Consider the following 19,917-nt stretch of genomic DNA (forward strand, 5'->3'; position numbering starts at 1 on the left):
GTGATGAAGTTCACGTTTCCAAATTGAGGTCCACTCCGCGAATCGCCTGCTGGCAGCGGGCCTGCCCATCGGCAGGTTTCCAGGTGAGGCCCAGCCTGCGGGCGAGGACGGAGCGGAGCCCAGGAGGACCGCGGGGAGCGCGCCAGCGGGCCACAGCAGCGCGTGCAGACGAAGCCAGTTGGGGGGCAGGGGCGAGGGTTGGCCAGAGCCCCTGCTGTCCTGTGAGCACGTCTCTGTCCCGCCGTCACCCAGGCCCGCGTGGGCTCTCCCACGAGCCAACCAAGACGGCGCGTCCCCGCATGTCCTGCCTGCCACGCTGGCTCAGTGCCCTCGCCCCGCGCCCCGCCCTCCGCTAATTCGCGCCGCATCTGCACACACATTTCGTACCTAACTCCTCCTGACATATGGCGGCCATGGCGGCCATGGCGTCCCAGCCGCGTGCTGCCGGCTCCAGGCGGGTTCCCTCCCTCTGTCCTCATCAGGAGAGGGGATGGGGAGGGGCTCATACCCGGGGGGCGGAGGGCGAAAGCTCAGGCCCACAGTCAGCGCCAGGTCACGGCCAAGGGCAGGTGGCAGTCAGGACCCACTCAGCTTCGCGGGCCGTGGGCGTCCCTTGTGGATGGGCCTTGCGTCACCGGGCTGGCTCCTTCATGCCCTCCTCCCAGGGCCGCGTTCCTCTTTGCCGGCCAGCGGCCCCTCCAGCGCCGGCCTGGGTCACCCGCAGTCCGGAGCCAGCCAGCTACGTCCCCCTCCCCACCCCAGTCTTCCTCGGTGCGTCCCGTGTGCTGCACGCGTTCCAGCGTCCTCACAGGTGGTGCGGGGGGAGGACGGGAGTACACCGCGTCCGGAACCCGTGTCGGCTTCCTGCCTTCCTGAACTGGGAAGGTGGCTTTCGCTCCCAGGCCCCCAGGGCGACACACAGTCCCAGTCTGAACTGTCCTGTGCAGGGTTGGGAAGAACGAGTGAGCCATCAAGGTCCCCGTTGCCTTGGGGACCTACAGGAATGAACACCAGCCAGACCCGCTGCCAAGAGCCCACAAGACAGCCCCACCAGCCCCCGTGTCCTCCCTACTAACCTGAGCCCTGTTCGTCCAGGGGCTTCTAGGACCCTTCACAGAGGATGAGCAGGAAAAGGGTTTAATCTAATTTACAACGACTGCCAGGTCATCCAAGGACATGGAGGAAGTGTTTGCTAGCCCAGGGGGACAGGTGTCTCCCAGCACCTGACACAGATGTGGGCACAGCAGGGCACGAGAGGGGCATGGGACAGGTCTGTCCCTGGGGCCACACGCAGGCCACCCGTGGAGAGCAGAGCACAAACAGGAAAAAGACAGAGTGCCGTGCTTCTCTGCAGCACCTGGTATGATACTCAGTACATGCAGCTCCCGCCATGCACAGCAATATGTCCTGTCCCGGTCTCTGTCAGCCACCGTGTCCGTCAGCACTGCCCCGCATAGCATCTAGTCCCCCTCATTAAATCCCAGGGCCTGCCCAGGGGGCCTCTGTCCAAGGCAGCCACAATGCCACTCACTTAAGCGGTGTCTCAGACAAGTGTGTGGTGCAGGTTTGGGAGAGAGGGGAACCAGACCTATAAAAACTAACTACTGAGTAGCAGAGTAAAACCACACTATCACAATGGTAGGGGACCAGGTTGAGGGGTGTGTGTCCATGTGCTCAGGAATTCTCAGTCTGACAAGTAGAGACACTGCAAGCAATTTTTATTTTTTAAATATTTTTTAACGTTTATTTATTTTTGAGAGAAAGAGACAGAGCGGGAGCGGGAGAGGAGAGAGAGGGAGACACAGAATCGGAAGCAGGCTGCAGACTGCATACTGTCAGCACACAGCCCGACGCAGGGCTCACACCCGTGAACCTTGAGATCATGACCTGAGCCAAAGTTGGTCGCTTAACCCACTGAGCCACCCAGGCACCCTGCAAGCAATTTTTAAATCTGGTAGTCATAAAGAGGTGAGAATGGAGGTAAATTGTGTATGTGCATGTGTATATCGTGGGTACGTGTGTATCTGCACAGGTGTGTATATGCATGTGTGTGTGCGTGCATGTATGTATGCATATATGTGTATGTGCATGTATGTATCTGCACAGCTCTGTGTGCATGTATGTGCACATGTGTGTGTGCATAGATATGTGCTTGTGTATGTGTGTACATGTGTATCTGCACAGGTGGGTGTGCATGAATATGTGCGTGTATGTGTGTGCATGCATGTGTGTGTGTATATGTGTGTTTGCAGAGGTGTCTGTATAGGTGATTTTGAAAAAAAAGAACATAACCAGCGTTCATATTATAATCCAGAATCCATTATGTTTTCCCTTTTTGTCTTTTTCTGCTTGAATAGAAACTGCATTTTCTTTTTTACAAACGAAAGGTCGTGCTGAGTCGTTCTGATCCCAGTACCCCCAGGGCCCCTCTGCTGCCTGGCCTCCTTCCATCCTTGGGAAAAACCCAGTGGGTGCCATCTTCACCACGATGTATGTCACACCCCATGACAGTGAGTCTCACCAGGCTGTGGCCAGGGTCACAGATGCCCAAGTGCCAGGCACCCTGCGGCAGGGGTCCAGGCCGGTGTCTGAAGACCCCTTGGCAGCTATGGTGTGGGACAAGAGGGGCAGCAATGAAGGCATCTCTGCAGGGGAACCTCATCGGCCTAGTGTGGGCAGCCCCCAAGCCAGAGACAAGCCTGCAGGCTAACTAGATCCCTGACGGCCCCCAAGACCCATGTCAGGGCCAGCCCCGCAGTCCAGGCTGGAGCTGGGGGGAGGGCCTCACGTGTGGGGGACAGCTAGCCCCCTGGGAGGGTGCCAGGTTGGGGGACTGGGACTGGAAGACCACCCACAGCAGAGATCCCCCGAGACTGTGAAGAAACCACTGGCAGGCACTGACCCTTCCCCCCCCGCCCCGCCACCGCCGGGACCCCCAGGAGAGCTGGGGGAGGGATGTCCCACAGGAGGTCGCAACTTCCACAGGCACTGGGCATCCTAAATTAGCGCCTTGAGACCACCGTTCAAGTGTGTGCAGGGTCGCCTGTAGGTAGGGGAGCAGGGGGCAGGGGCACTGAGGCCAGCTTGAGTTTTATGGGCTTGGGAAAGACCTCTTCCGATGACGGGGAGACCGCTGAAGTCACAACTATGCCTGACAGACCTGCTGGTTCAGAGGAATTAGTTACTTACACGTGAAGCATTTCAGCAACAGGCGCCAGATCACAAACTGGATAATTTGGGACACGCACTAAAAACAGTATTTGCTGTTCATCTGAAATTCAAATGCGTCTGATGTCCTGTGTTTTATCTGACCATCTGGCCATCAGACGCAGGCAAATGGGCCCCCCTGGCAGACGCCAAGGGGCTTCAGGCCAGGCCTCCATCCACACAGCTGCTGGAATCACTCTTTGTTCAGGGCCATGAGAACCTAGAACAGATTAAATGGGTTTATAAAGGCCAGAAACAGGTCCTTGTTGCACCACAAGGTAGTGCAGTGACACATATGGCCATTACCTAGTCCACGTGCACCTTTCTGGAAAACAAAGCAAGACTGGGTGAGGGTGATTTGCCCGCCGACAGCCCCATGTCCCTGGTCCTGGGTACCTGCAGAGATGCTCCAGGTCACACACCAGAAAGCGCTGGGCGTCTCTCCAGGTCCTTCCAGAACAGTTTTTGCCTCTGGCGGGCCACACGCACAGCCAGGAGAGAAGGATCTTTCTGGTCCAAGGGTGCTTTAAAGGCAGAGGCTTCATGTCATACGGTCCTCTGAAGCACAGGCCGGATTTTCTCCACCACCTGGCTGGACTCTGCATGGCCACACACGACACGGCCCTGTGCCAGGCAGGCATGGGGGCCAGAGTGGCAACCCTCCACAGCTGTTGGCTGCAGGACCCACTGGTCCCCTGAGGGCAGAGAGCAGAGGACTGCACATGGACTTCTGCAGGCAACAATCCCCCCAGCACTCAGTGTTGACAGTCTGAGGGTAGGAGAACCCCAACACAGGGTTGACAGTCTGAGGGTGGGAGTTACTTGAACACGAGGATGACAGTCTGAGGGCAGGGATGCCCCAATATACTTGGGATTGATGGTCTGAGGATGGGGGCACCCCGTGAGGGTGGGGGTTCCCCAAACACTCGAGGATGATAGTCTGAGGGCAGAGATGCTCCCAACTACTCAGTGTTGACAGTCTGAGGGCAGGGGCACCCCTGAATACTTGGTGTTGATAGTCTGAGGGTGGGGGTGCCCCAAACACTTGGTGTTGATAGTCTGAAGGTGGCAGTTCCCTGAACACTCAAGGATGACAGATCGAGGGCAGGGGTGCCCCAAACACTCGGTGTTAACAGTCTAAGGGCGGGGGCGCCCCAACACAGGGTTGAGAGTCTGAGGGTGGGGGTTCCCCGAACACTTGAGGATGACAGTCTGAGGGCAAGGGGGCCCCTGAACACTTGGTGTTGACAGTCTGAGGGTGGGGGCACCCCAATACTCGGGGTGGACTCTCATGAGGTAGCTGGGAAAGGAGGCAGTGACCCCAGGACATGTGCTAAAACTAGGTAGGACTCCCTCTTTTGCAGCCCCTGGCAGGACCCAACGTCAGCCCCACTTGACAGGTAAATGCTGTGGTGTCTTCTGACACTCCCAGGGGGAGTCTTCCCACGTGACCCCCACACGCAATCCGGCATCTCACAGCCACGTCATGTGGCTCTCTGCATGGACCAGCATGTGACACAGTGTGTGAGTTGCAGGGACTCAGAAGTTATTTCCTAAGGAAAAGCAGACCCTTCTGGAAACTTCAGGCCCTAAATCTCAGCTCCTCCCCAGGGGCTCAGCCCCACCTGAGCCCCCTGGGCAGTCTCGGGTTCCAAGGCCAATGCCACCAAATCCCAGCCCAGGAGTGAACATCATCTGGAGGCCACTACAAAGACTGTGTTCTTCCAGGCAGGATGCACGTGGGGATTCTTGGGGTTAAAGATGAAGCTGGAAACACGGACACAGTGAACACAGGGCCACAGGCCAGAAGGAGGGCATACTTGTGCTCGTAGGGTTAGGACCCCAAAACTCCAGTGCTGTTGCCTCTGGGGATTCTGACAGGGTCTGGCCCTGGCCATCAGCCAGAAAACCCCATGTTGCAAGACCAGCTGGCCCCAAGCTTGCCCAGGATGGGAGCACGGGAAAGGGCTTTGCCAGGAGGCAGAGTCCGGTGGTAAGCTGTTGCTTGGGCCGGAGAACGGCACACCCAGATGCCATCGGCTGGAGATGTTCTCAGGACACAGAGAAGCTGAGGGGGAGGCTGCTGCCGTCGCCTTCATCCCCAGAGCCCCCATCCTCCCTCCTCTGGGACACTGGGCCACAGCCTGGGTGACGCAAGCCCTGGGAGACTGCGCCCCCAGCGCCTGGCAGATGTCAGCATGTCCAACATGCAGGTGGTGGGTATCTCAGGCCCTGGCAGCAGGCAGGTGGCGGGGGGCACGGTCTGGGCATGAAGGGGGGCACCAGGCCTCTCCACTGGTGTCCGTGAGCCTGCGGGCCATGCTCTGCCAACTCCTGAGCCAACAAGGAGAATGCCTCCCACCTGGGAAGGTGCAGTTAAGGTGCAGGAAACATATACCAAAACGCCAAGCAATGCTTTGCCCGGACGGCTGACCCGGCTGCCGGCGGGGACGTCCACAAGAGCCCTTGAGTTACGCATCGTGGGACGTGCCATCTGAGAACCACGGTTGTGTCTCTGAGTGAAATGGGACAGAAGAAGCAGACTATTTACGGGCTGGGCTCCTGAGCTGGGCCGGGACATCTGGCCACTCCTTGCCTTTCTCTGGTGGCTCACAGAGGCCTTCTTGCCCCTGCACACCTAGGAAACCAGACACATCCCGGACTTGGATGCGGGGGCTGCCTCCTCCACGGCAACCCCCTTCATGTCGTCAGGCATCTGCCCGTCAGAGCGCCAGACGTTCAGCTCCGCGAACACGCCCGTCTCGATCATCTCCTCCTGCCAGGGAATGGGGCAGTTGCCGGTCGCGAACTCCTGGAAGAACTCGGCATCGGCTTTGTCGAAGGCCACGCCCTTGACCGTGGAGAAGGCGCCCACGTCCTGGATGTTCTTGGCATAGACTGTCCTGGAGTCTGGGATGAAGGGGGGTGTCAGCATCCCTGTGAGGAGACAGAAAACAGGGATGGGAAATGCCGAAAACAGAAGGAAACGGCCGTGTGCTCAGCGAGCAGGGCTGCCCTTCCAGGGGTGTCCGAAGGCTCAGGACGGGTGTCCGGGTGCCGCACAGCACGCTGGGCGGGTGTGAGGGTCTTAGCGTCCAGGCAGGATGCGCCTCCTGGGCGCCCATGGCGAAGGAACAGCCTGCTCTGGTCTGTGTCCTCACACGTGCCTCCCAGGGGGCTTCCTTGTCTGCAGGTGCAACACCTCGAACCCAGCACGGTCAGGCTGAGCATCTCGATTTCTTTCCAAAGCCGGCTTGTCTCCCAGCCCGCTCGGGAGCCGAAGTCCTTCAGTCACCAATATACAACACTAGCCACGTGACCCTCGTGGCCGCACCACCCGCCCTTCCCTTCAGTGTGGGCCCCGGGCTGGGCCACCTGCCAGACGGGTGGCGTGGCCTGAGGAAACCCCCCCCCAGGCCCCAGATCTCCTGGCTCCCATCTTCCCTACACCAGGACCACCTCCCAGCCATAGAGCCCCCTCCCTGCAAAAGCAACTCCTCTCCTTTGGGCATGACGCTTGGGGCTCCCGTGGGGAATCACGGCTCACACGCCCTACCATAGGCTTGGGGCTGGGGCTGCATCTGCACACACTCACCTACACGTGTGTCCCATAAGGGACACCTGACAACACAGACTGACTGAAGGAACAAGGTTCTCCCAAGACGATGACTTGAGGGATCCTGCCTTGTCTTGGATCAGGGGCTCCTTGAAAGTACAGGGTGTGGGAACCCACAAGCACAGAGGTGGATCTTCAGTTCAAAGGTGGGCAACACCCCAAGCATCCCACCCAACACCAGCCCGAGAAACCTCTGTGTGGACAGAGAAGTGGGGACGGTGGGTTAGTTGGGGACAGGAGGCCACGGGGCATCTCTGCTGGCATCACCACAGAGCTCAGGAGGTGCCAACAGGGCGGGCAGAGCAAGCAAGGACCTCCCGCCGGACCTGCCCCCTGCGGCCCCCCAGATCCAAAGGTGAGAGGACAGTACCGGCCTCCAGCTGTCTCCAGTTAATGTCCTTAAAGAGGGGGTTGGCGCGGAGCCCGTCACAGGTCCCGTCTCTGAACCCCAGGCGCTTCTCAGGGTCCTTCTCCAGCAGCACCTCGCAGAAGTCCTTGCTGGCCTGGCTGAACTTGTCCGAGTACTTGACGGGCTCGGAGAGGACCCTCTGTCTGAGCTCCTTGTTCTCTACCTGCACAGGGGATGCGCCATGTCACGTCAGGCCCGCGGAGCCCGTGCAGGCCAGCATACCGCCCAGGAAGACGCCAGCCCAAGGTAATGGCTGACCCTGCATGTGTGGTCCCCGGGACCCCCAACGGTGTTGGTCAAGGTTGGGGTGCTCTGGTTGATGCTGCGGTGCCTCTACATAACCATTCCTTACCCACTGTGAAAATGAGAAAGGTAAGGGAAGAAGCCAACTTTGCAGACAGAGCTGGCAGAGACCTCCTGACTGGGTGGAAACTGAGGGCGAGTTTGAATCTGCTTTATGGAGTATAGTTTCCACACCACAGGACCCCATTCCCAGTGACCAGGGGGCCCTACGATGACCCCAGATGTGCCCTGTGCCCTTTGCAGCCTGTCTTCCCCCCAGCTCGGCAAACGCTGGCCGTGTGCTCTCACCACACGTTAGATCCGCCTTCCTAATACTGTGCAGACACAGGCTTACTCTTCATTTGCCATCGCAGGTCTGACGCCCAGCTGGCCACGGGCCGTGGGACACACAGTGGGCCACCGTGGGCCCACTGCACACTCTGTGCCTGACTCGTCAGGCTCGCACACACGGAAAACAGGGCCTCTGGTCAGGGCCGTGGGGTCAGTGAGGGCTCTGTGCTGGGGCCCCCGCTTTGTGCGGATCCCACAGCACTGGCTCTTCTGCGTGGTTGCAAGTCAGGAGAGAAAATGAGTTAGTAGCCATCAGGGCGGCTGTGCAGAGCCACAGAGCGGCCGGCTGTGTTAGCTGTGAGAGGACTCTGCTCCTGGAAGACTGGGTGTCTCAGGACCAGGGTGACCTGGGGACGGACACGTTCGGGACCCCGGCAGAAGAAAGTGAAGGGTGTGACCTCCAGGCAGGCACGGGGCCGCCTAAATTCTGCTGTTCCCACCAGGCCCTGGAGACGCCTCCTGCCCACCCTGCCTCCTCAGCCCCGGCTCCCCACATGCCCAGCAGCCCACCCACCAGAAGAGGCTGGGTTTCGAGCAGGCGGCGAGGCCCCCAGATACCATCTATGGGGGATGCTGCAGTGTTTACAAATGGCAGCAGACTTGCTGGCACCACTTCCCCAACAGCATTTGCTCCTACACGTCTCTGTGACATTTTGGTGATTCTCACAGTATTTCAAACATTTTCATTATTGTTTTATTTGCTATGGTGATCAGTGATCACAACCTGCTGAGCTCCCAGTTAGCTGTAAGTATTTGTTAACTAAGGTACGTGGACTGTTTTGGACGGAAAGCCACTGAACACTCAGCAGCCTGTAGCATGTGGACATGTGACACACACTGGGAAACCAGAAAGTTCATTTGACTTGCTTTACTGTGGCATCTGTTGTGTCATGGTGGTCTGAGCTAGACCCCGGGTGTCACTGAGGTGAGCCTGTGTTTGTGGTTTGGGTGGGTTGGGGTAACAGCACCCTGCAGACTCTGGGGCAGACGGTGCAGGCGAGAGCGTGGGGGGCCAGGGGCAGGGCACAGAGACGCGAGGCCCACTGCCCTCTATTCAGAGAGGTTGCAGTGCTGGAGGGGGCGACAGTGAGCTCTCTGGTTTGCTGTGGAAGGCGGGGGGGGGGGGGGGGGGGGGGCGGGGGACGAGGCCGCACCCCCATCCCTTTTAGACCAGCTTGGCCCCAGGTGAGCTGAGCGCTGCTCGTGGGGAGGGGGATTGGGGAGGCCCAGGCAAGGCTGGTCCTGAGACACGTCTCGGTGTGGGGAGCTCCATGACACGAGGCCACCACATCCCCTCCCCTGCCCACGAGAAGCCTAGTGCCCAAGATCTGAACAGCACCTCCCCCCACCACAAGCAGGGTCACCGTGGGGCAGCTGCAGGACACCTGCTCCTATGACCCCCACGAGCGGGCCGTCACAGGATGACAGAGTGACCTCCTACCTTCTCCCCGCGGGCGCGGAAGGGTCCTCTGGCCGCGATCATCTCGTACAGTGTGACCCCCAGGGCAAAGTAATCCACAGAAAAGTCGTACTCCTCACCCTGCAAGAGCTCAGGGGCCATGAAACCTGCCAGGCAACAGCGCAGACTCAGACTCAGCACGTGGTGGCAATCACTCACCCGGCCCCAGGGGGCACGGAACCGATGACCCACGTGCACAACCACAGGCTTCACACACAGACCTTCCCTTCCGGGCTGCGTGTGTGTGCAACAGCACTCCCGGCCCACGGCCAGTAAGTAGTTAGAGCCCCCAGGTGTCACAACCCAAACTCTCTGGACACTGCCAAGTGTCCCCTCCCGGCAGAACTGCCCTGCTTGAGAACCACTGCCGTCCACATCACGTGAGCTGTGAGACCCCATCTTCCCTGTGGCACATCACAGCAGATGGGCAGAGTGATGGTCCCTCAGAACCGCAGCAGACAGACAGAGTGAGTGGTCCCTGAGACCACAGCAGAGTGATGGTCCCTGAACACAGCAGACAGACAGAGAGGTGGTCCCTGAGACCACAGCACACAGACAGTAACAGTCCTCGCTTGCCACTCAGGTACAAGTGTGACCTGTGGGGTGGTGGGTGTGTGTGGTCAGAGATAGGCACTACCAGTTGATTCTGGAAAAGGGTACAAAAGGACAGAGTGAGGCCCAGATGTTCCAAATCCAGATGCCTACCACTGCCCCACCTGTTCCCATGTCAGGTCAGCCACATTTGGGAAGTTGGGGCCACGTAGGGGAGCCCCACATTGTGAAGGTCCACATCCCTGAAAGCAAGCTCTGGGCCTCCACTCCCTACCTGCCACTGTACAGAAGCCAGCCAGCACATGGGAAGGGTGGACAGGCCAGTTTCTGGGACCCACGGTCCACTCCCCGGGGACCAGGGGTCGGTGCTATGGTCTAGGTGCAGGTGGCTTCTGTTCCTGACCGCTTCAGACATTCCAAGGGAAGCAAAGCTAATGTGTCTGTTGATTTCCTGTCCCTCCAGGCCCTCAGTATACCATGTTCACGGCCAGGTTCCAATAGGTGGTGTGCTCAGCAAGGCGGGCAAGCTGATGTGACCAGAGATTCACCTGTTCCTGACAGGTTACAGGAGTCAAATCCCACAGACCCTCTGGGACCTGACACCCCTTCACCCCTTTGTAGGTCCTGCTTTTCAGGAACTGAAAAGACTCCAGACTGCTCAAATGCTATAAGAAAGATGTGTTTCACTGGCCACAACTTCTAGGTTGAAACAAGGTCTAGGAGAAAGGCCAGCCAGGCCACAGGGAGAGGATCAATTTCTGAGCAAACACCCCAGTGGTGCCTCTGCTCTGCTTCCAAACTTGGCCTGGGTGACACATTGTTTTGTATCCCCAGGACCTACATGGCATCCGGGAAAGAGCAAGCACCAGTGAACATTTGTCACCTGAATGCACAGGTGAGTGAGTGAGTGAGTGAATGAGTGAGTGAGTGGGCAAATGAATGAATGAATGAGTGAACACTCCACTGCCTAGTTACTAATTCTTCCCCACGTTGACCCAGCCCCACGTCCATGGGGTCGGAGGGCACGCTCACATCTCCTCCACGCAGGGGTCACAGCCTGCTGACTGTGGCCATAGCAGGCAGGGTGCAGAGTGGCTGCTGGGGAGGACCCAGCAGGCGTCACCCCAAGCTCCACGGGAACCTCTGCTGGGCCTCTTTATGGGTCACACCCTGCCCCTGCCCCCAAAGGCACAGAAGACGAGACCCTCTGCTCAGAGAAGGGCCTCAGCCACAGGAAAGCCTGCGGGGCCCTCTGCTGGCCGGCGGGGCCCTCACACATGGGCCTGGATACCACCAGGGCCTGGAGTCAGACCACTTGGAATCCAGCCTGCGGTGCCTTATTCTCCACAGCCTTCTCCTAACGATTTGAATCACCCCAAAATATGTGGGGTGTTTCCACTCACACACTCACACTCAGGGCTGGAACTTCATAGACTCTGGCCAAGGACCTGGAAAACTCAAGATAGGACCTTCCCTAAACAAAGCCACAGGTGAGGACAGACCCACCGTGGCAGCTCCTCCCCAAAGCCAGATCAACCCAGGAGAGGATCTGCTGAGGGTCCCTGGACCTTCCGGGACAGGGTGGGGCAGGGGGCTGACCCTCAGGTGCCCCTGGCTTGCCGGCACTGAGCTCCCCCTGCAGCTTGGGCAGCTGTGCTATGCCCGCCCCGCCCCTGTTCCCCTGTTCCCAGGGTCTCCTGGGTTCTCTGCAGGCCTGGGCTGGGGGACGTGGGGGAGCAGCAGAATGTGTTGTGCACTGCACGCACATACACATGCGCACACAGTGCACACACACTCATACACAAGCAAACACGGACACACGTGTGCGTGCGCACATACACAGCCGCGCACACACACAGGACGAGGGCAGCCCCCTCCCCTGAGGCCACCCCGCCTGCCTCACACCCTACCCAGGGCTCCCTTGGACAGCGAAGGCCCTGGCCACACTGCGGTGGGGGCCGGGTACCCCTCGGGGCTCTCCCAGGCTGCCCGCCTCGGTGGGGTTGCAGCCGGTGATCTACTGAGTGCAGACCCTCAGGGCTCCAGCCAACATGGTCGGGCTCCCCTCCAGACAAACACATTCCGCTGATGTCCGGAAAGCCACTGAAGGCAGAAGCTTCTATCTCAGAGGGTGTGACATGTCCGGACCAGCAGGCGGGAGGGGTCATCCCTGCGGTGGGTACAGCTCTCGAGCTGCCGGGCGTGCCTCCTGGCCAGGCCCCGTGGTTTTGCTATTCACTATGACAGATGGGGACCCCCACGAACCCCTAGGGCCTCAGTCCCCACCCTTGCCCTCAGGTGCTAACCTGGGGTTCCTGCATAGCCCTTGGTCTTGGTCTGCCCGTCCTTCAGCTCCACGGCCAGCCCAAGGTCAGATATTCGGATATTACCTGAAAGCAAACATGGACTGAGGTCACACGCAGCTCCACAGAACAAAGGCGCCTGGTGTTCCCAAGCCTGCAGGAGCCAAGGGCAGTCTCTGCCCACATGCGCACACACACACAAGGGCACACGTGTGCCCACGGGCACACACTCGCAGCACAGGCCCACCCCAGGGCGCCGAGGCCAGACTGCAGGGGTCCCAGCAGATCTGCGGCTGTGAGTGGGGGCACAATCCACCCAAACCCCATTTTGAGAATGCCCACGTTTGCATGACTTGGTGACACAAAGGGAGGGTATCTAAGGGACATGAAGGAAACCTAGATCTCAATGTCACTTTCTGATGACAATCCCATAAAAGGCAGAACGAGTGACAGACCGAGGATTTATGATCAGGAACAAAATGTTAACCCTTCACCAAGAGTTCCACAGTTAACTCCTGAGTTAACTCCCTGTAATGCTTGGTGCCTAATTATGTACCAAATTTCAACTAAATCCATCAAAAACTTTAGAGACAATTGTGCAAAATGTGTGAAATGAACAACAAACTTTAAGATGCCTTTGGTGCCATTTAAAGTTATAACACTCATCAAAACCGGCCCATCTCCCTACCAATGACCTGTCAGGCCACAGAGGAGAGTCTGGCGAGGGGAGGTCTAGAGGGGAAGTCAGGACGGAGATACTGGGAAGGGGGAGGGCGGGAGGGGAGGGAGGCCACCTCACCGTCATCATCCAGAAGTACGTTCTCAGGCTTGAGGTCTCGGTAGACGATGCCCCTCTGATGTAGGTGCTCCAGGCCGCTGACAATCTGGGCTGTGTAGAACACGGCACGCGGCTCCTGGAAGCCAGGGCTCTCCTCGTTCACGTTGTAGATGTGGTATCTGGGGGCAGACCACGCAGATGCCCATGCTTCTCCGGCACAACAACGTGCCCCCAGTTTCCATAGGAAGTAAGATCTCAGGAAACAGTGAGAGCCTCAAAATCCTGTTTTGTGTCGGCAAAGTGGTCATTGTGGGGCCTCGGCACCAGCCCTAAGAGCCTGCAGTGCCACCGCCATGGGGAAGGGTAGACAGAAGAGTGCACGGCTGTCCCTGCCTCCCCCACACTGGCCTGCAAAGCTGGAAATGGACCCCAAAGCCATCTCACCCGTGCCAGCCAAGGGAGGAAGGGCAGAGGGCGGTGAAGGAAACCTGTGTGAGCGGCCTGAGGATTCAATACGGCGCCCCGGCAAGCGTGGCAGCCACCTCACCAAGCCCACGCACGCAGGTTCCTGGTGGGCCTGCGGGACGGTCTCCTTCCTGCCTCCCTCCTCCCCATCTTTCCACTATCACATCCTGCGCAGAAGCAAGACCTAACGACCTACCGATAAAAGGAAACAAACTATTTATACCAGATAGCAACCAGGGAGAGGCAGACTCAGAAAACAAGAGAGGAAACCTCACGTGAGCCAGACGATGAGAAAGGCAGGACAACAAAATAAATGGCGTTTACATTGCACTGGTATCATAATATAGTGTAGTGCACAGAGTAGTATAACGTAGTGTAGTGAAGTATAGTACAGAACAGCACGGCACAGAACAACGTAGTGTAACGTAGCGTGGTACAGCATGATGCGTGTAGTAGGATGTAGCGTGGGAGAGTTGAGCAAGCATAACGGAGTAACGGAGTGTAACGTAGGATGGTGTGGTGTGGTGTGGTATTGTGTAGCGTGGTGTAATACAGTATGGTGTGGTCGTGTGCTGTGGAATATGCAGCGTAGTACAGTGTAGCACAGTGTGGCACAGTATAGTACGGTATGGTGTAGCATAGAGTAGTATAGTGGCGTAGAGAGCTGCACGGTGTAGTATGGTGTAGTGTAGTGTGGTGTAGTGTAGAAGGTGTCGTGTAGTGTAGCGTAATACAGAGTAGCATAGTATGGCGTGGCATGTTATGGCACAGGGTGGTATACGGTAGTGTAGCAGAGAATGACACGGTCGTATAGCGTAGTATGGCGTGGTGCGGTGCGGGATGGCGTAGTGCGATGTAGTATAGTATAATATAGAGCGGTGTAGTGTGGCATATTATGGCATGGGGTGGCATAGTGTAGTATCGTATAGTACAGTGAGACGTATCATATCACGTAGTAGGTTGTGGTCTAATATACTGTGGTATAATATAGTCGAGTATAGCGTAGCACAGTATCATATCATGCAGTGTAGTTCAGTGTCATATGGAATGGTATGGCGTGTATCACACTACCGTGCAGTACAGGACAGTGTAGTACGGTGTAGCGTAACATACTATAGTCTGGTCTAGTGTGGTTCAGTCTGGGGTAGAGTTGGGTCGTTTAGTACGGTACAGTACAGTGTCACGTAGCGTGGTATGTTATGGGAGTCTAGTGCAGCACAGTCTAGTACGGCATAGTGCTGTAGTATGGTGCAGTGTGCTGTAGCGCGGTATGGTGTAGCGTGGTACAATGTCACATAGTGTGGCACGGTGTGGTGTAGTGCGGTACACGGCAGTGTAGTGTGATGCAATACAGTAGAGTAGAGCAGCACAGCAAAGTAGAGGACGCTGTGCTGTAACATAGTATAGCATAGGGTAGTATGGCATCGTATAGTACCGTGTAGAGTAGCACAGTGTGGCATAGTGTGGTAGGGTGTAGCACAGGACAACGTAGGGTAGTATGGTATAGTGCGGGGTACCACGGCATAGCATAGGACAGCATAGTGTAGTATAGTGTAGCACAGGACAGCGTGGTGTAACGTGGTGTAGGATGGTGTAGTAGAGGACGGTGTGGTATGTCCAGTCCAGTCCCGTGTAGAGCAACGAGCTTAGGACGGTGTGATGTCATAGAGTAGAGTGCAGTACAGCACAATGTCATGACCTTCTCTGCCTTTCAGTCACGTTGCCTGTACTTCCTCTTCCGTGTGGCCTCACACGGGTTCCTTACTCAAGGCTCAGAATCCGCACCTGGGAAATGCGGCCGGCAAACACCTGACGGAGCTTCGGTGGCGACGAATCCAGCAGGAAGAATGAAGGCAGAGGGCTTGCAGGCAACACCAAGAGCGATGGCCCTGTTTGTGTGCCACGTGACTCTCCCGCAGGTGTGTGACAGTATTAACTTACTCCCCACAAGGCCCTGAGAACACTAGTGTTATTCTTCATCCCCATTTTACAGACCAGCATGCTGAGGCAAGAGCGGGCAGGTTGCCCGACTTGCATCTGGGTCTTTCCCCGCCGAGGGCCAGTGGTCTGACTTCCCACGGGAGCCCAGAGCCAGGCTGTCAGGCCTCTGGCAAGTCCAGGCACAAGACACGCTGACAGCAAAGCCACAGCTCCTGAAGTCGGCCACGTCGTGTTTCCGGCTCTGCCGCCATCCCCAAGAGCAGGGCCCTCGCTCACCCTCCGTTCATCTGTCCCCCCAACTAGTGCTTGACCCACGGCACCTGTGCCCCACGCCCGCCGCCACACAAACCCCACGTCCACCGGCAACTAGAGAGCCGTGAGCCACCTCCCCACATCCCCGCGTTTCACCGCTTGGAGAGTCGGCAACCAGGGGCCAGACAGGAGCATGTTGATGGGGGGCAGGACTTCTCCTCGGGTGTTAGCATATTCTGTGCAGGTGGGACAGCCCCCAGGGCCCCAGGGCCCCTTCTCCAAGCCTGCCCCCTGCTTACCTCAGGTCGCCTCCGTTCATGATAGTTATCACCAGACAGAGGTCGGTTTTGGTTTCAAATGCATATGCCAGCGAGACTATAAACCTGCTGTGTACCTTTGCTAGAATCTTCTTCTCTACCATAGCACCCTGAAAAACAAGATCTCGAATAAGTACCCAGGTTTAAGCGGGAATGTGATGTCACCATAGAAGCCCAAGCCCCACAAGCCAGAAAACAGAAACAGAGTTACAAACGCATTTGAAGCAGCTTGCGCAACACAAAGCAACCACAAGCAACCTACACACGTGTCTCATTCGCCCCATCCCCAGAGACAAAGTCCAGAGGACTCAGGCTTCCTGGAGCCTCCAGGAGGAGGCGGGAGTCAGAGAGCCAGCCTTAAAAACGCCAGGTGAGGATCCAGCATGTCTGTGGCTGCCTGTTCGAGGCTTTCCTTCCAGTCCTTCCTTATGTCCAACCGGCTCGCCCCCTGCCACCCTGCCCTCCTCGCTGGGCCCCGGGGCAGCAGACGGCTGGGCACCCACCCTCGTCTGTTCATTTTCTATCTTCATTTTCAAACCTCACGATGTGCACTTAGAATGTCTTTTAAAGTTGCATTTGGGCAAGGAAAGCAGAGTTCCTTTTCCAAGGAGGCACCCTCGATGGTTCAGGAGGCCCCTCTGCACCCACGCTGCGTGGGCAGGTTCTGGGTTTGTCCTGCCGAGTGTTAAGTTCAGTGAGGACCCTGAACTTGGGACAGAAGACACCATCGGGTGAGACCATGCCTGCTTGCTCTCGCAGCCCCAAGTGGGGAGTGCTGGCAAGAAACGCAGGCACCCTTGGTGGCTGCTGTTTACCCCAAAAAGCTGTGTCTGCTCTATGCAGCGGGAGAGGACAGGAACCAAGCGCAACAGGAGATGAGCTCAGCTTTCCCTGTCCTCCCTACAGGGAGTCTGACCCGAGCTGGGAACAGCAGACCCCAAGCGGCAACCGGCCATACCGTTGGCTCACCTGAGCCAGGAAAACATTCTAGTAACTGCCAGCTCTGGCTGGACCCCCCATGTGCTCTGTCTGTCAGGGCCCAAGTCAGGGCCCGAAAAGCCCCAGAAAGCCAGATTAGTGGGTCAACAGCCTCCCTCCAACACCAGCTCCTATATTTCATGGTGTTGGTGAAAACAAGAAGGCCAGCGGGATGCACGGTGCCGTCCACACCAACAACACAAAGCCCCCCTCTGAGGAGGGACCACGGCGACTCGCGTGTGTGTGCAGAGAGCCGGGGCCGGTGGCTCAGAGTGGCCACGCTGAGGCCCGGGCCAGATGGGGCCTGTGCTCCGTTTGGGGCGAGAAGGCTGCTCACAGGGAGGGCCCAGCGTCCCATGTGGGGCTGGACGCGGTCCCAGGTGGCCCCCTGCGGGTCTTGGGGCGCTCCCTCCTGCCCGATGTGAGCGGCTGGCTGCCCACCTGGTACCCCTTCCTTTTCTTGAGTCTCTTTTTGTTGAGCTTCTTACACGCATACAACTTGCCGGTGGCCTTCATCTGGCAGGCAGACACCTCCCCGAAGCCGCCTTTCCCCAGGACCCTGAAGTCCAGAAACCAGTCCTCCCCGGTGGGCTGGGCCTCCAGCCACTTCCACTGCAGGAAGCGCTGGAAGTGCAGGCTGTCCAGGTACTCCTGGAAGGGTGCCTGGCTCAGGTACACCAGGGTCTCCTGCAGCAGGGGCCGGAAGAGCCCGTCCCCGCCCGCCACGGGCCCCTCCCGGGCCTGCGCCACGGTCCCCTCGTCCAGGAAGCTGCAGAAGAGCTCAGCCTGGGGGTCCAGGTACGCAGCCAGGATGGCGCAAGCCTTCTGTGGCCGGAGGTCATCGTCAGCGGTGTCATAGTCCTCGATGTCCTTCCAGAGCTCCAGAGCTGGCGCATGCCTCTGGTCGGCCCCCAGGAACTGCTGGAACAGCCGCTTGCCGATGGGCTGCTCTGAGCACACACTCAGGAACGCCAGGTCCAGGCTTTCCCGGAGGCCCTGGCACTTGGACAGCGGGGGCAGCTTCAGCTTGGCCAGGTACTTCCTGTCCCGAGAGGATGGGCCGCTGCTCCCATCAAAGCTGCCCCGGGCAGCGATGAAGGCTGAGTTGGCCACCACCGTCTCCAGGGACCCGAAATCCATCCTGGCGCTGGCCTCCCACCGCGTCGGGCACGAGGGGCCTGACCTGCCGCCCTGGGTCCGTGCCCCCTGCCCTCCCCAGATGGCAGGTGTCCCAGCAGGTACAAGGGTGACTGGAGGCCGTGCCAGGAGCCCAGGGGACCCAGCTGACGCAGCTCTGGCCAAATCCCAGCCCGGGGTCACAGAGCAGGTGCCAGAAAAAGACAATCCCCTAAGCGGCTTCCAGTCGGATTAGACGGTCCGTCCTCGGGGCTCCCTCCTCCTGAGGGCCCGACAGAAAGGACAAACCCAGGCCCCGTTGCATCTGGCTGAAGCTGCCCTCAGCCTAGGCAGGCGGGGACACGTTTGTTTTCTCTAGACAACAGGAGACCAAACAGAAGGCAGAGGGGCCCAGGAGAAACCCTGATTTAGTAAAGAAGGCTGGTGGTTTTCCCACTATATTTCATTTTTGTCTTAAAAAAAAAAAGCAAGTGGGAAGAAAAACAGGTGATCATAGAAATTCACATAGAAAAGGCAGTGAGAGCTCACAGGAGAACAGCCTCCTGGGGTGTCCATGGTTCCCCGCTGGCAGGGCAACTGTGGCTGTGTGGGGACCGGGCCTGACATGGACAGAAGCCTGCCCCCAGGTCACCTGCCAGCTCTGAGACCTAAGGTAACCCTGGCACCTGCCCAGGGATCAGCTCCACATCCGCTCCCTCCCCTCTCCTGGGCTGTGCCAGCAAAGCAGAATGCCTGTAGAAGCTTCAGGTGAGGTGAGGACCGAAGCAGGAGACCCCAGCTACACCCAGGGCTGAGGCCCCACACAGAAACAGGAGTGAGAGAGGGGTGCAGAGGCCAGCAGCACACCTGGGGGACCCTGGGGCACATACCTGGGGGACATCTGGGACACACCTAGAGACATACCTGGGGGGACACACCTGGGCCACATACCTAGGGGACGTCTGGAACACACCTGGAGGACACACCTGTGGGACACATCTGGGGGGCATCAGGACACACCTGGAGATGTCCCACACACCTGGGACACACACCTGGGGGACACACCTAGGGGACCCTGGGGCACATACGTGGGGGACATCTGAGACATACCTTGAGGACACACCTGGGACACACTTGGGGCACACATCTGGGCACACACCTGGGGGACATGTGGGACACACCTAGGGGACACACCTGGGAGACACAACTGGGGGACAACTGGGGGGCATCTAGGGGACATCTGGTACACACCTGGAGGTGTCCCACACACCTGGGCACACCTGGGGCACACATCTGGAGGACACACCTGGGGAACACAGCTGGTACACACCTAGGGGACACACCTGGGGCACACACCTGGGGCACACACCTGGGGGACATCTGGGACACAACTGGAGGACACACCTGGGGGACACAGGGACATCTAGGAGACACCTGGGGCACATCTGGGGATGCCAGGCCCAACAGAAGTGTCAGATTTGCAAAGGCATGGCCTTGTCTATCTAGTACACAGCAGGTACTCAGTAAACGTGTGGGGAAGAAAAGGAACCAATGGGGGTTGGTTTTAGTTTAAAGAGGGAAGGAAGTGAGGGGTTGCAGAAACAGGAATGCCTGAGCCCAGGGGCCAGGTTGCCCAGCCCACCCCCTGTTCCTCTGGGGAGAAGAGGATGTTTGGGAGAGGGGTGTGGGTGAAAGGCAGGGGAGGCAGAAGTGAGGACTTGTGTATGCACAGAGTCCCCTGCCTTTAACCCCTCCCTGCCTACCCGGCAGGGTTCAAAGGACAGGGGTCGCACTGCCTACCACACTTCCAATCATGCCAGGCACACCAATCGCCTGGAGACCTTGCCAAAACAGACTCCGCTTCAGCGGCCTGGGGGTGGGGCTGCGACTG

The 19,917-nt window shown here is 58.3% G+C and overlaps 1 protein-coding gene and 1 long non-coding RNA gene across 4 annotated transcripts; one reads left to right on the forward strand and one right to left on the reverse strand.

The window, feature by feature from the left end:
- Positions 1–1,701: 1,701 nt before the first annotated feature.
- On the reverse strand, positions 1,702–18,196 carry GRK1 (G protein-coupled receptor kinase 1). 3 transcript variants are annotated; one of them, XR_009265436.1, is made up of 8 exons: positions 17,352–18,196; positions 15,915–16,042; positions 12,979–13,136; positions 12,183–12,266; positions 9,307–9,431; positions 7,194–7,395; positions 3,514–6,144; positions 1,702–3,427 (listed from the first exon to the last, which is right to left on the reverse strand). XR_009265436.1 is itself a non-coding variant. In XM_058741751.1 (7 exons), exons 1-7 carry the CDS (start codon positions 18,048–18,050, stop codon positions 5,846–5,848), a joined length of 1,695 nt encoding a protein of 564 aa, XP_058597734.1. In that variant the 5' UTR covers positions 18,051–18,196; the 3' UTR covers positions 1,702–5,845. The 3 variants fall into 3 exon arrangements, 1 of the variants encoding a protein (XP_058597734.1); XR_009265439.1 differs by having other exon boundaries at positions 1,702–2,606; positions 3,190–6,144; XM_058741751.1 differs by having other exon boundaries at positions 1,702–6,144.
- LOC131519072 (uncharacterized) lies at positions 8,713–16,013 on the forward strand. The gene is made up of 4 exons (XR_009265441.1): positions 8,713–8,790; positions 10,711–10,771; positions 15,138–15,341; positions 15,416–16,013. It is a non-coding gene; the product is annotated as an uncharacterized LOC131519072 (long non-coding RNA).
- Positions 18,197–19,917: the final 1,721 nt, after the last annotated feature.

Source organism: Neofelis nebulosa, chromosome 1 (assembly GCF_028018385.1).
Source record: "Neofelis nebulosa isolate mNeoNeb1 chromosome 1, mNeoNeb1.pri, whole genome shotgun sequence".
Taxonomy (NCBI): domain Eukaryota; kingdom Metazoa; phylum Chordata; class Mammalia; order Carnivora; family Felidae; genus Neofelis; species Neofelis nebulosa.

Bases quoted from the DNA above. Each gene is read 5' to 3' on its own strand.
- GRK1 (XM_058741751.1), bottom strand. From the start codon at position 18,050: ATGGATTTCGGGTCCCTGGAGACGGTGGTGGCCAACTCAGCCTTCATC. The intron at 12,267-12,978 runs GTGAGGTGGCCT...GTTTGCTTTCAG, and splicing joins CGTACTTCTGGATGATGACG to GTAATATCCGAATATCTGAC. The intron at 6,145-7,193 runs GTACTGTCCTCT...GTCTCCTCACAG, and splicing joins CTGGAGACAGCTGGAGGCCG to GGATGCTGACACCCCCCTTC.